This window comes from Sinocyclocheilus grahami, unplaced genomic scaffold, assembly GCF_001515645.1.
Source record: "Sinocyclocheilus grahami isolate Dianchi unplaced genomic scaffold, SAMN03320097.WGS_v1.1 scaffold24.1, whole genome shotgun sequence".
Classification (NCBI taxonomy): Eukaryota; Metazoa; Chordata; class Actinopteri; order Cypriniformes; family Cyprinidae; genus Sinocyclocheilus; species Sinocyclocheilus grahami.
The window spans coordinates 3,185,800-3,198,418 of record NW_015505203.1 but is presented as its reverse complement, the minus strand read 5'-3'; the positions used below and the strand labels follow the sequence as shown (position 1 = coordinate 3,198,418).

The following is a 12,619-nucleotide window of genomic DNA, read 5'->3' as shown; positions in this document are numbered from 1 at the left end:
GATATTTACAAGTCTGAAATTGAGTCTGATCATGGATGGAGATCTGGTTGGAGATTGCATCCATCTACTTGTCTGACCAAATCGGCAAATGCTGTGGGCCTTAACCTAAAAATGTCCTGGCCCGTGTGAACACAAATGAAACGTTAAAGGGATAGTTCACACAAAAATTTAGATTTTGTTATCATTTAAGACCTGTATGACTAACTTATTAGTTCAAATATGCGTTCATTGTATAAACTCTGTGAATTTGTGTTATACAAAAGATTGTAAGTCATACTGGTTTGAAAGTACATATGAGTGAGTAAATGATACCTATTTTCATTTTCAGGTGAACTATCCCTATCTCTTGATCACATTCTGTTTGGGGTGCTTTCAATAGCTAAAGAATATATACTACCACTCAAAAGTTTGGCATCATTAAGATTTTTTTTATGATTCGGAAAGAAGTCTCTTATGCTCACCATTTATTTGATTATAAATACAGTAAAATCAGTAATATTGTGAAATGTTATTACAATTTAAAATAAGTGTTTTCTATTTGAATATATGTTCAAATGTAATTTATTCCTGCTATGCAAAGCTGAATTTTCAGCATCATTACTCCAGTCTTCAGTGTCACATGATCCTTCAGAAAACATTCTAAGATGCTGATTTGCTGCTCAAGAAACATTTCTGACTATTATCAATGTAGAAAACCAATTTAATTTCCAGCGATATCGTCGACTTGATTGCACAGATACTATTTAAACTGAACTGAGCTGGATGATGACATCACTGAATTCAATGATGAACTGCCTTTAACTGAAAATTTAGTTTACTATTGTACTTTTGCATTATTGACACACTATTTTCCTAATTAATGCTGTACAGTTGCTTTGACACAATCTGTATTGTTAAAAGCGCTTTATAAATAAAGGTGAAAGAAAGAAATGAAAGAAAACGGTTTCATATTCATATCTGTTTCATATTTTTGAGGAAACCGTGAAACCGCCAAACCTAAATTTTACTATATTGGATTACTATATTGGAACAAAACAGATTAGTTAAAACAAATAGTTAAAGCAAAATAATTAAAGTAAATAGTCAATACTCTGCCTACTGGATTTGATTTGGTCAAATCAGTGATTACTTTTGACGGTCATTGTTGATGTTTCTGGGATCCCAAACACAAGAAAAACATTACATTAAAGGGGTCATATGATGTGATTTCAAATTTTCCTTTAGTACCACAGAGCATCTCAAAAACTAGTTGCATGTTTAATTGCGTCCAATCAGAGCTGATTTATATGGTGTTTGGACTCACTTGTGGCCCAGCTCATGAGCGATGGTAAAGGCCAGGTTGAGTCCGTTGTCCTCCGCCAGCACACACTTCCTCTTGGAGCTACAGGTGCCGCCCAGATAAGCAATTCCTGTGGAGAGAGCAAAGCACTGAGTGAGAAGATAACGGATAGACAGGAAACCACAAAATCTGACACTTTAATACCTGAAGCTCATTCACACTGACTGGAGATCAGTCGTTGCTGCTAATCGCTGTCAGTTTTAGCTTACTTTTGTCCTCCTCGTAACTGAGAGGTTTTTAATTGTGGTTGTGTTTTTATGCCAATTTCAGTCACCCACCTGTCCTGAGGAATAACAACAGATTTCTTGCAAGAAATTTTTCAGAGAGGAAAAAGCAGTGCCATAAAGGACACAGATATGCCATTCATTTCATATTTAACATTTGGTTTTGTGAAGTATTGAACATTATTATTGAATTTTAAATTTTGCTGATTTTTGTTAAAAAAATGTGAATTGTTCAAATTGTGATATATGAATATATATCTATAAATCTCTCTCTCTTTCTATATATATATATATTTGTTTTTTTACATTACAATATTAAAAAAAAATTATAAACATATTGAAACCTAAATAATTAAATACTATAGGATATAATATTTTATATTTTATGCATAATATATTCTGATAATTATTATAATTTATAAATATTATTATAATGATAATTTTTTTTGTTATCTCGATAGTTTTGAAATAACAAACAAATAAATAAATCCTCAAAGCAATTATATAACATAAGTCCCAAAGAATTACATTATATTTCATCTTTATAAATAAATAAATATTCTGATTAATATGTTTCTGTAAAAAAAAAACATCCATCAACCCCATAACCAACATGCAAAACACATTAGAACAGGCTAGCAACCACATAGAAATGCCCTGGCAACCACCTGTAACTTCATGACATTCAATCAACAGTCTGAATGTCTTCAGAAAATATAAAACTCTATATGATAGCACAACTGCTTTTTGTACAAACTGACAGCAAACACATGTTCTATGAGTCAGAATCTCTTTCACTGAGTGATGCCACATCAGAAAGTCTACGTCACATCACAGACTATCCCCTTTCTAGTGTTCCTGTGAAAGCACCTGGTTTGTGTCTGACACTGGACGAAACCCAGACAACCTCACTTAGCCTCTGACCACCGTAAGTGAAATCAATAACCAGAGAATGAAATTCAGCCCAGATGCTTGTGTTAAAAAAGAAAAAACGGCACAAAACTGTGTTTAGGACGACAAGAGAGCAGTTTGGTCCTGCAGAGGTACTTTTACATGGAATAACAACAGGAAATGAGCATTGATTGTATGAGCATATGGCAGGTCACATTTTTCAGTTTGTGTGATTTTTGCAATATGCATCTCATGCAATTATCGCATTGCATTGTTAAAGAAAACTATATGAATTATATATTAAAATATGCAACATTTAGAAGGCTTCAACTGGTCAAATCTGGTCAAAACCCCTGTAACAATTTACATCTGCAGGCATCTAAATTGTTATCAGCATTATGAATTAGTAAATGACAAAAAAAAAAAAAAACAGTTAATGCAACTTCTGTTTGGGAGCGTAAATACAATGCCTTAAAATGTTGATTACATGGGCAGCTCACAACCATAGTTTTTGAAACAAGTATATTATTACTTTAACCAACTTGAATAAATAAGCATTAAGCAGCCTATACACAGTAACAGCTGTTTACTATCAAGACACAATGAAAATACTGAACAACAACAGTGTGACTTAAAAGGCCCGTGAGAAAAAGAAAAACGTGATGATATACAACCACATAACACATCTTATTTAAAAAAACTAGGCTAGATATAATTTCTGGTCTTACATGTTTCACACAGTGGTTCAATAAATATTGTTCTAGAGCAATAAAAACAGAAACCCTGCAATTACAAAATAAAGAGACATTTGGACGTTCCACTGTAGCTCATAAATCAAAGTTTCTGTGTTATTTGCTCACAGTGTTTGATGACTGATGCTGGAAACAATTGCCATGTACTGAAACATGCAGTAAAAACAAATGAACTGTGCTTTATCATTCTTCAATCTACGGTGTAGAAATACTCTGAAAACAAAACACATCACCATGTATGGAGACTAAGCTGAAATCCCAATTCAGTCGATGTATTATCAGTATTATGATATAATATGAAAAAATCATATTAGCGATACAGATGAGGTGATGATTTGCTTGTGTCAGGATGAGTTTTTCATCTTTACACATGGATCTGAGGTCTAAAACACATGTCGGAAAATAATGGGCTGTGCCAGTTTTACACTGACTGGAATTGTATTATGGAAAAAAAATTTATTTGAATGCCATATAAAAAGAACAGCAGGTTGATTGGAAAACAGATGTTGTCCTAAATTCCTCCACTTCCCCTCTAAACCGCCATTCTTCTATCTGTTTTTAGTTTTTTTGAAGTGCTGCAATTATATCTGCTACATCTGTCACGAGCTGATTTACAGTTTTTGATTTACTGATTTACAGGTCAGATGAGTTCAAGTTTCTGTAAGCAAGTCTCTGCAATCGTTCTGTGCAGATATTTTTATAGCTTGCTGTGAGTTGATGGAATGTTATCTATAATGTGTAATGTCTGGATGGGTGAACTACACATGACAGACAGGTAGGCTTAATAACACCTTCACTGCAAATGAATGGAAATGAGAGTTCAGCTAATTATTTAAGCTTTCTTTCGTACTCCATGGAAAAAATGACAGCAAGCGGGTTTGGAATGACACGAGGGAGAGTAAATGATGATCCAAGATTGAAAAGTGAACTCAATTGAGGTCGAAATTGAACTGAATTGTAAATTTCATTTAATTCAATGAATTTCATTGATGAATTTGATGAGGAATTTATGAATATACGGGGGGGATCTATAAAAATTAAACTGAAATTCTGAAATAGTATTGCTGTAATTTTTGTCAAGATGATAGATAGACAGACAGACAGACAGACAGACAGATAGATATCGGTAGCTGAATTTGACTCAGCGCTCACCATGGCACCACAGCTCACGGTCCAGCCAGACAGACTCAGAAAGACAGGCCTGAATACACACGGTGCCGGGAGATTTTTTGCCGATTATTTATTTGGGGTTAATTTGCTGTTAGCACATGTAGAGTGCTTTGCATTCACGAGTGAGCCCTTTCGTGACGAGAGAAGTACAGCGAATCTACCAGCTCAGCAGCCTGGGCGGACCGGCTGAATGCTTTGTTATTAGTTGTGAGCAGCGCTTTCAGTCAGCTGCTTTAAACAACAACAATGTCAAACAACATGTAGGATCAGTTTTTTTTCTATCTGTACATATATCTACAGTATATACGTATAGATATTATATACAGTATATATACTGCAGTAGGACGTTACTCTGTCAGGGTGTTATTAAATTTTTTTTACTGCTTTTCACCTCATTTCCCGTTTCCAACAGCAAGCAGAGAGACTTTCAGCTGCTTTAATTTAAAACACAAGAATGTGAGACAACAAACATGCAAACAAATATCAACAGTCCAAATTACAACCAGATTTACAGTCAGATTTTTCCTTGAAAGCTTCCTGGAAAACAAGAAAAAAGTCAAATGAGATCTTTTTAATATCGCAATTGTTTATTCTAGATTTTTAATATCTCAGTTGTTTCTCTGGGCCAGGTTTGGTTGTCTGCCTGAAGTCAACAAGAAATGACATTCGCAAACACATTTTATTACATAAAATGTATTTATTTATCACTATTACTATCACTAATACTAGTTTCATTTAATATATTTTTTATTTACTGTTTTTATTACTTTATTTTAATAATCAATCAAATTTTTTTCTCAAAAGCTTAGTGACAAACAACCCTTTTTCTATTATATTTCAATTGTTTCTTCTACACAATAATGGGATTAAATGAAATAACACAGTTTTTTTTTAACTCTTATATTTAATGATTAAATTGTATACTATATAATATAAATATATTATACTGTGTGTGTGTGTGTGTGTGTGTGTGTGTGTGTATATATATATATATATATATATATATATATATATATAAATAATTACAGTTATTATGGTTTAATATGTCTCACAAAAAAAGTTTTTGAATATTGAAAATAGTAATTCACCTGAGCAGGAGTTTAATGAACTGTTTTCTATGCTACGCTCCATTTAAAGCTTCAGTTTTACAGTCCCACACTGAACCATCCCTCTCAAGCCCTCAAAAGGCCCACAGAAAACAGGAAATGGCACGTTGAACCTACTGTGCAGGAGGGCTTATAAAACCATGGAGACGATCCACAGAACTGAACATCAGGATCGTTTCCATATTACAGAAACTACAACAACAGACATGAAAAGACGTGAGGTTTTTATGTTCACGATTCTTCATGGTGTTTCTTGTGGCCTTCAGCTGAATGTATGTTTTATGGTAGCGCTAGACCGTGATTTAAAGTTCAGCTCACGGTTGTGGCGCTTCATTGAAGCAAATATCAATAAACACAGTGAAGTGGTTGAAATAGGAGTTGCTTATTATGACTCAACATCCCACATCCGAGTAAGGACACGATGGAAATCCCAAAACACTGAGGCAATGTTTTACTGTTTGTACTAGAAAGAGGTCAACTATTAAAACTATGAGACTTTTGCTCACAGCCTCATATTTAGTGTTAGTGATTTGAACAAACCACTAAGCCAAAAGGTGCGGTCACATTAGTGAAATTTCGTTGAGATTTTGTGGACAAAACGTGTCTATTGTCGATAGTGTAGCGATGCATGAAGCACGAAAAGCACTGAAAACTTCTCCGAAGTTTAAATTTATTTAACAGCCAAAGCAAACGTTCCAATCTGTATCGGTCTTATGGGGCAGCTGTAAAAGTTAAACCCCTCGTATCAGATTTCACTCAAGTCGTGGACCGTTGCTCAGGGCGAAGAACTCAAAGAAACAGAGACTTCAAAAGCCAGGAAGTGAATCTGAGATGGGAGACGTTAAGCCTGAGGTACGAGCTTATCCCTTCTTAATCAAACCCTATCTCAATGGGATCCTTGTACATCAGCTGAAAAGAGAGGAGCACCATTTAAACACAGACTTCTGCTCTGAATGATCTCCAAGACGAGGCGTCTCCGCTCCTCCTACCTGACTGAATGGGGAAATTCCTCTCGTTTAATAATTACAACCTTTAACTGAGTTCAGAGGGTGATTCCAGACAGTTAGGTGTGCATTTCAATGGGACGAGAGGAAATGCAAAACGTGTTTTCATTAAACTATTCTACATCTTTTTTTTAGGCAAATATTTCTTTTGCTGTAATATCATGAGCACATTTGGCCCATTTACACAGGTAAATAATTCATAATGACCTTCAAAATGGGGAAAAAACTGAGCCGTTTTGGCATCAGAAGTAGAGTTTTGGCATTTAAACAAATAAATCACAGTTTGCAATGGGTAATTTCCAGTATTGCATAATCTGGCAGGAGGAATTTTTTTGATGTTTACCTATTTTTTCTAAACCATTTGATTTAACCCTTGTGCTGTGCTGAAAATCCTTTACCTACTGTAATGTGGCGTTCCAGGTCAAAAATCTGTCTTTTAATCAACTTGTTTTCATTCAGTTAGCACAAGTTTTGTATTACTTTTTGGAACTGATTATAGTCCTCAATGATCTGAGCTCATGCTCACGAGTAAACTGAGTTTACTCAGTTTACGAGTAAATGAAACAAAACATTATTTGTGGATAATTTTGGCTTATTCATTTGAAATCAGAGGTGCATAAACTCAGATCAATGAGGATTATGGCCATTCACTTCCAAAAAGAAAATGATATATTTTTAGGGAAGTTGTAAGCAAAGTCAGTAGGTTTTAATCATTAATTAGCATTTTCGAAAAGAAAATCCTCTCGGTCAAAATGACCGGAACAAAACATGAGGGTTAAAGCAATATAAGCTGTTTTGTTTTTGAAACAAAATCTGCCTAGACAAAGTTAATTTGTGCTTTTTTTTATTCTTGATGATTCAGCAAAAACGTGCATATCTTAAAGGATGACACGGTTGAAACGTTTGCAAAAAGTTCAGGGTTAAAAGTTTAATGTTGTTCAAGACTCATTTTGCTTTCGCACAGGGCGCGTTTGCAGTCCGCTCCTGATCCGCGGCTGTTTACCACAAACACAACATTTATCCATTATTTTGATTTCAAATCCAAACGTTGTTTCTGAAAATGCTTTTTCAGCATTGTGATTCTCTTTTATCACAGTACAGTGATACAATCTTTCATAGACATATTCACGTTTAAACTCAATAAATATAACTTTAACTACCACCACGAGTGCCATCTATTATTGCCTTGTTTATCTAAAAGTGCACTTTTCCTTGTTTTAAATCTAGCCAAAAAGCCATGTGTTGACTGTGAAACAGTAGACTTTAATTATATGCATTTATGGTGTAATTACTAAATTTCCGTGTCAATCCATTTTAATTTTTACCGCGAATAATGTGCTGTCACTTTAATTCAGAGCGTGCAGCACAGCAGAAATAGATTCTGTGCGGAAACGATCACAGCATGACTGCTGCAGATGCACCGCTCCTGGAGCACACTGCCGGACCGCAATCACGTGCAGTGTGAACGCTCTGATCTGTTAACATGGGCGCGGAAAAAATTCGCACCACAGACTGAGTGTGTGAACCTGGCGTTACGTTTGTTTGCCTGCCCGGTCTGTTCTGTTCTCGTGCTCCATTTAGGAGCGCTGCATTCTGATTGGTTCGGATAGCATACTGTGGGAGGTCGGGGGTGCGGAAAATCATGCTATAAAGCGATTTAGAAATCGCGCAAGCTCAAATCGCGATTTTATGACGATTTCAATTAATCGCACAGCCCTACATTGCAATATTGTAAACATTGCTTTAAACATATTTCCTGTGTTCCTACTGCTAGTGGGGCATAAAGTGGGTTGAAGTTGATATCAGTGAGGTCATTGCTTTCATCACTGGCGCCGTTATCTCAAACACTCTCATTTGACGGACACTCACCAGACTTTACTTGGTTACTCCAACCCTACTACCAAATCGACTCAAGACCATATACAGTCAAATAACTATAGAATTGCATCATGCGAGCGTTAAATCCGAAACAAAGATGTGGAACAGAAATAGAAAGTCTGCTTATCTTACGTGTCTTAACATGGAGGCCTTCGCTTGGCTGCCTCTACAGACTGCAGGTTTTTCACGGTTGATGTCAATGTTCCCCTGAAGGAACTGGGCCACCCAAACAGAGAGACGTCCGCTCAAACTCATCATTCTAGGGATGCCATTCCCAGTTGCTGCATAATAGCAGCACTGTGACCAAATGATTTCCATCATGCCGGAACAATTACGGCCCGCTCTGATTGTCTGGAACTGAACAAACGGTCCTGAGGTGGCTTCTGCGCTCACAATCCATTCTGGATGCGATGGTGGTCTCGTGGTATGCAGACGCTAAAGAAAAGCATGACCCTGCTGAGCGTGTTTGGAAACTCTGGAATGGATGAATTTTCAACTTTACGTGTTAAACAGAACCTTAGACTCAACAGCATGGCGTGTCAAAACTTTGAGATACGTCATGTGACTTTCACTCCAAGGCTCTGTTTTAAAACCTAGTGCGATGTCTTCATAGTCTTCAGTGAGCTCCCAATGCAATAGCTGTTGTGTAAGGTGGAAAGCATGATTACAATGGTGTCTAATTTACCAAAAAAATATTAGTAAAAAAAATAGTCTAATCTACCAAATAATTTTTTTATAGTAGCAAACTTTCTCTCAATTTATTTATTTATTTTTCCCAAATCATTCATGTATACTATCACTCCAAAGTTTGGGGTCAGAAAGAGTTTTTTTTTTCTTCTTGAAAGAAATTAATACTTTTATTCAGCAAGGATGCATTAAATTGTGATAGTAAAGACATTTACAATGATACAAACTTTTTCTATTTCAAAAAATGCTGTTCTTTTGAATTTTCTGTTCATCAAAGAATCCTGAAAAATAAAATGTATCACAGTTTCCACAAAAATATTAAGCAGCACAACTGTTTTCATCATTAATAATAATCAGAAATGTTTCTTGTACAGCAAATCAGCATATTAGACTGATTTCTGAAGCATCATGTGACACTGAAGACTGGCGTAATGATGCTGAAAATTCAGCTTTACATCACAGAAATAAATTACATTTTACAATACATTCAACTAGTAAACAGTAATTTTAAAGTGTAATAATTTTTCATAATATTATTAAATAAACACAGCCTTGATGAGCATAAGAGGCTTTCAAAAACAAAAATCTTACTAACCCCAAACTTTTGAACAGTAGTGAATGAGGTTTCATTTCTAATAGGTTGCTGCCTTATTAGACCGCTGCCTCTCTAGAGAGCAGAAAAACAAAGCTGACTAGTTTTTGGAACACAGCTCAAGAGCAGATCACAGTTCAATGTTCATTCCCCCGGGGTACGCTGGGATACGAGTGAATATGAGTCACCTGGCTCCAATGGCAGGAATCCAGGGGGTCAGGAGAGGGGAAAAGACAGGACTATTTTCAAATGCCCCACACAGAGAACTGCACAAGCGGCAGGTGGCCAGGACTCATGGATCGCCAGAGGATCTGAGATCTGTTGTGAGTTTGGAAGAAATCGAGGTTTCGATGACGAATGCTCTGAATTAAAAAGATCATGGACTGACGTTCTCAAGACCCAAAGGCATGTTTATGTTATTCAGCAAACATCCATCTCTTGTTTCGTGTTTCTCCATCAATGACTGAATACTGATGGGATAATGTCAGAATACTTAATGGTCCATATCAAAAAGTCCAAGAGATTTATGAAGAAGAAACTGGCTGCATACGGATGACCTGAAGAACTCGAACACATTAACTGCATTTTTACATTATTTTCTGAAGAAATTGTGAGAGCTGCTTACCCACATTAAGCTTGTTGACATGACTAGCACGTTCTGGGTGGTTATTAGGGTGATGCTATGCAGTTGGTGCTAATATCACTGTAACAGAACTTTTAGTTATGTCAAGGATATATAATACAATTTTGTGGCTTTTCAGAAAAAATTGCAAGACATTTTCAATTTATGTTTGAGGTATGTATATATGCCTGGGCCATATTTCATTTCATAAATCAAAAGAAATTGTGAATAAAAATGTAGAGCCTAAAAAATAAATGAACAAAAACTTCCCGCAACATCAAACTAAATTTAGCATTAGGAAAGTACTAGAACCTAAATGTATGTTCCTAAAAGTATATATAATAATACTTTTATACTAAAGGTATAAATACTAAAGTACTTCGCTAAAATACTTTTAATTATTTCTTGATTTTACAAGACAATTTTGTGGATTTTTACAGATTGCAAGATTGCTTTTTGAGGTGTGTGTGTGTTAATGTCAGGGTAATATTTCACCTGAAAATGTAAAGAAATTTTGCATAAAAAATGTAGAACCTAAAAATGTTTAAAAAAACGTATAACTAAATAAATATTGCATGAATAAAGAATTTTTAGAACCTAAAATTATGTTCCTAAAAATAATACATATAGAACAAACTGGTTATTTTTATGTTTACACGTGTTGCTTAAGCTTGTTGGCATGATTGTAGCATGTTCTGGGTGGTTATTAGGGTGATGCTATGCGGTGCTAAAATCATGGTAACAGATGTTCTCTTGTGGCTTAACAAGACTTAGATATTTCAAGGATTTATAATACAATTTTGTGGGTTTTTACAGACTGCAAGAGATATTCCATTTCATTTTTGAGGTATTTGTGTGTGTGGTTATAAATTCCCATGAAGTGACTATGAGAAGAATTCACCAAAAAAAGAGCGGTTCAGTGAGACTCACCAACTGTGTCACAAGGCTCATCTTTATGGACGCAAAAATCTGTTCTGGAGAGAGAAAACAAGACAAGAGAGAAACAGAAACAAATGTTAGATAATAGAAAAGCTAATCAAATGAGATCTATATTGTTTCTCCAACACAGCAAGGAGATTAAAAAGAGGGCAAATGGAGACTCCTTTTCAGATTTTTCTCCTGTTAATCTCACATTTGTTTCAACTAGAGTTTCAGAGACCTCAAAAATGTCTCAAACAATGCTCAGACACCAAAGTTTGCAGTCAAAAGTCAAGAGATTTTACTATGAACATACATTTTTCATAATTTCTTCCATGAACAAATGAATCAATGCTATTTACATTCATTGGCAGATGAATTTTGGGACTTGAGACAAGGTTGACTAATAAATGAAACGTAACTGAGATGTTCATTGCACATTAATTTACTTGTGTATTATTTATTTATCAGAGAAATAAACTAACCAGATTCAAGACAACAAAAGCAAACATTAAAGGCAAAACAGCAAATAGTCTTTAGTAAACTTGGAATGAAAAGCTGATATATAATATCTTGAGAAGCTTCAATATATCTGTGAAACAAAAGGGTCCTTCTGAAAATGTTTTTGTTTGTTTGGATGCCTGTTGCCTGAACCTGACCTCTGATGGTTAAATAGTGCATTGTGGGAAAACCACAGTGTTTTTGCTGTAACTGTGCGCTCCTTTCCCCTGTGTGGCGTTCCTCCATCAGTTAAAGGAGTAACACTTCAAAACAACAGTAAATGAATCAAATCCAGCTCATTTCCTGCTCGGCCGTTGTTTACATGAGGAGTGAACCAGCCACAATGCTCAAGAGAAGTTGTAACAACCAGACAAGAGTGGCATGAACTCAATATGGCACCAAAACTTCAGACAGTGATGGCAGTAGAGCAATTCTGTGACTTCTGATGCATAAAACCGCTAACTAGCGTTCAGGACTGACACTCAAACACACGCTAGGGTGAATCCCACGATGCCTGTCAAGATGTCAGAGTTATTTTTACCCCAAAACCAAAAGAAATTTAGCATGAGGAAATGTTTTGTAGAACCAAAAAATATTAAACAAATAAAATAAAAATAAAATAAAATAAAATAAATACAACTTTCACTCCAAAAACTGAAATTAATTTATTTTTTGAAAGTTAGAAGCCAAAAATATGTTACAATAAGAAATAAAAAAAACAATATAAATCACCCCAAAATGTAAAATATATTAGATATAAAATAAAATAAAAATATTTCACTCCAAAAACTGAAAATTTGAATAATTTTTTTAAATTTAGAACATAAAAATATATTCCAAAAAGAAATAAAAGAAAAGAAAAATAACAACCCCAAAACATAAAATGCATTTTGATTATATATATATATATATATATATATATATATATATATATA

The 12,619-nt window shown here is 34.9% G+C and overlaps 1 protein-coding gene across 1 annotated transcript in view; it reads right to left on the bottom strand.

Annotated features, from left to right (window-relative positions):
- LOC107563246 (A disintegrin and metalloproteinase with thrombospondin motifs 17-like) overlaps positions 1-12,619 on the bottom strand; it is a 122,277-nt gene that overhangs the window by 86,189 nt on the left and 23,469 nt on the right. Inside the window, exons 9-10 of the mRNA XM_016248067.1 lie at positions 11,196-11,239; positions 1,304-1,409 (exon numbers count right to left, since the gene is read on the bottom strand). Coding sequence (XP_016103553.1) covers positions 1,304-1,409; positions 11,196-11,239 — 150 coding nt within the window. The remainder of the gene's footprint in view (positions 1-1,303; positions 1,410-11,195; positions 11,240-12,619) is intronic.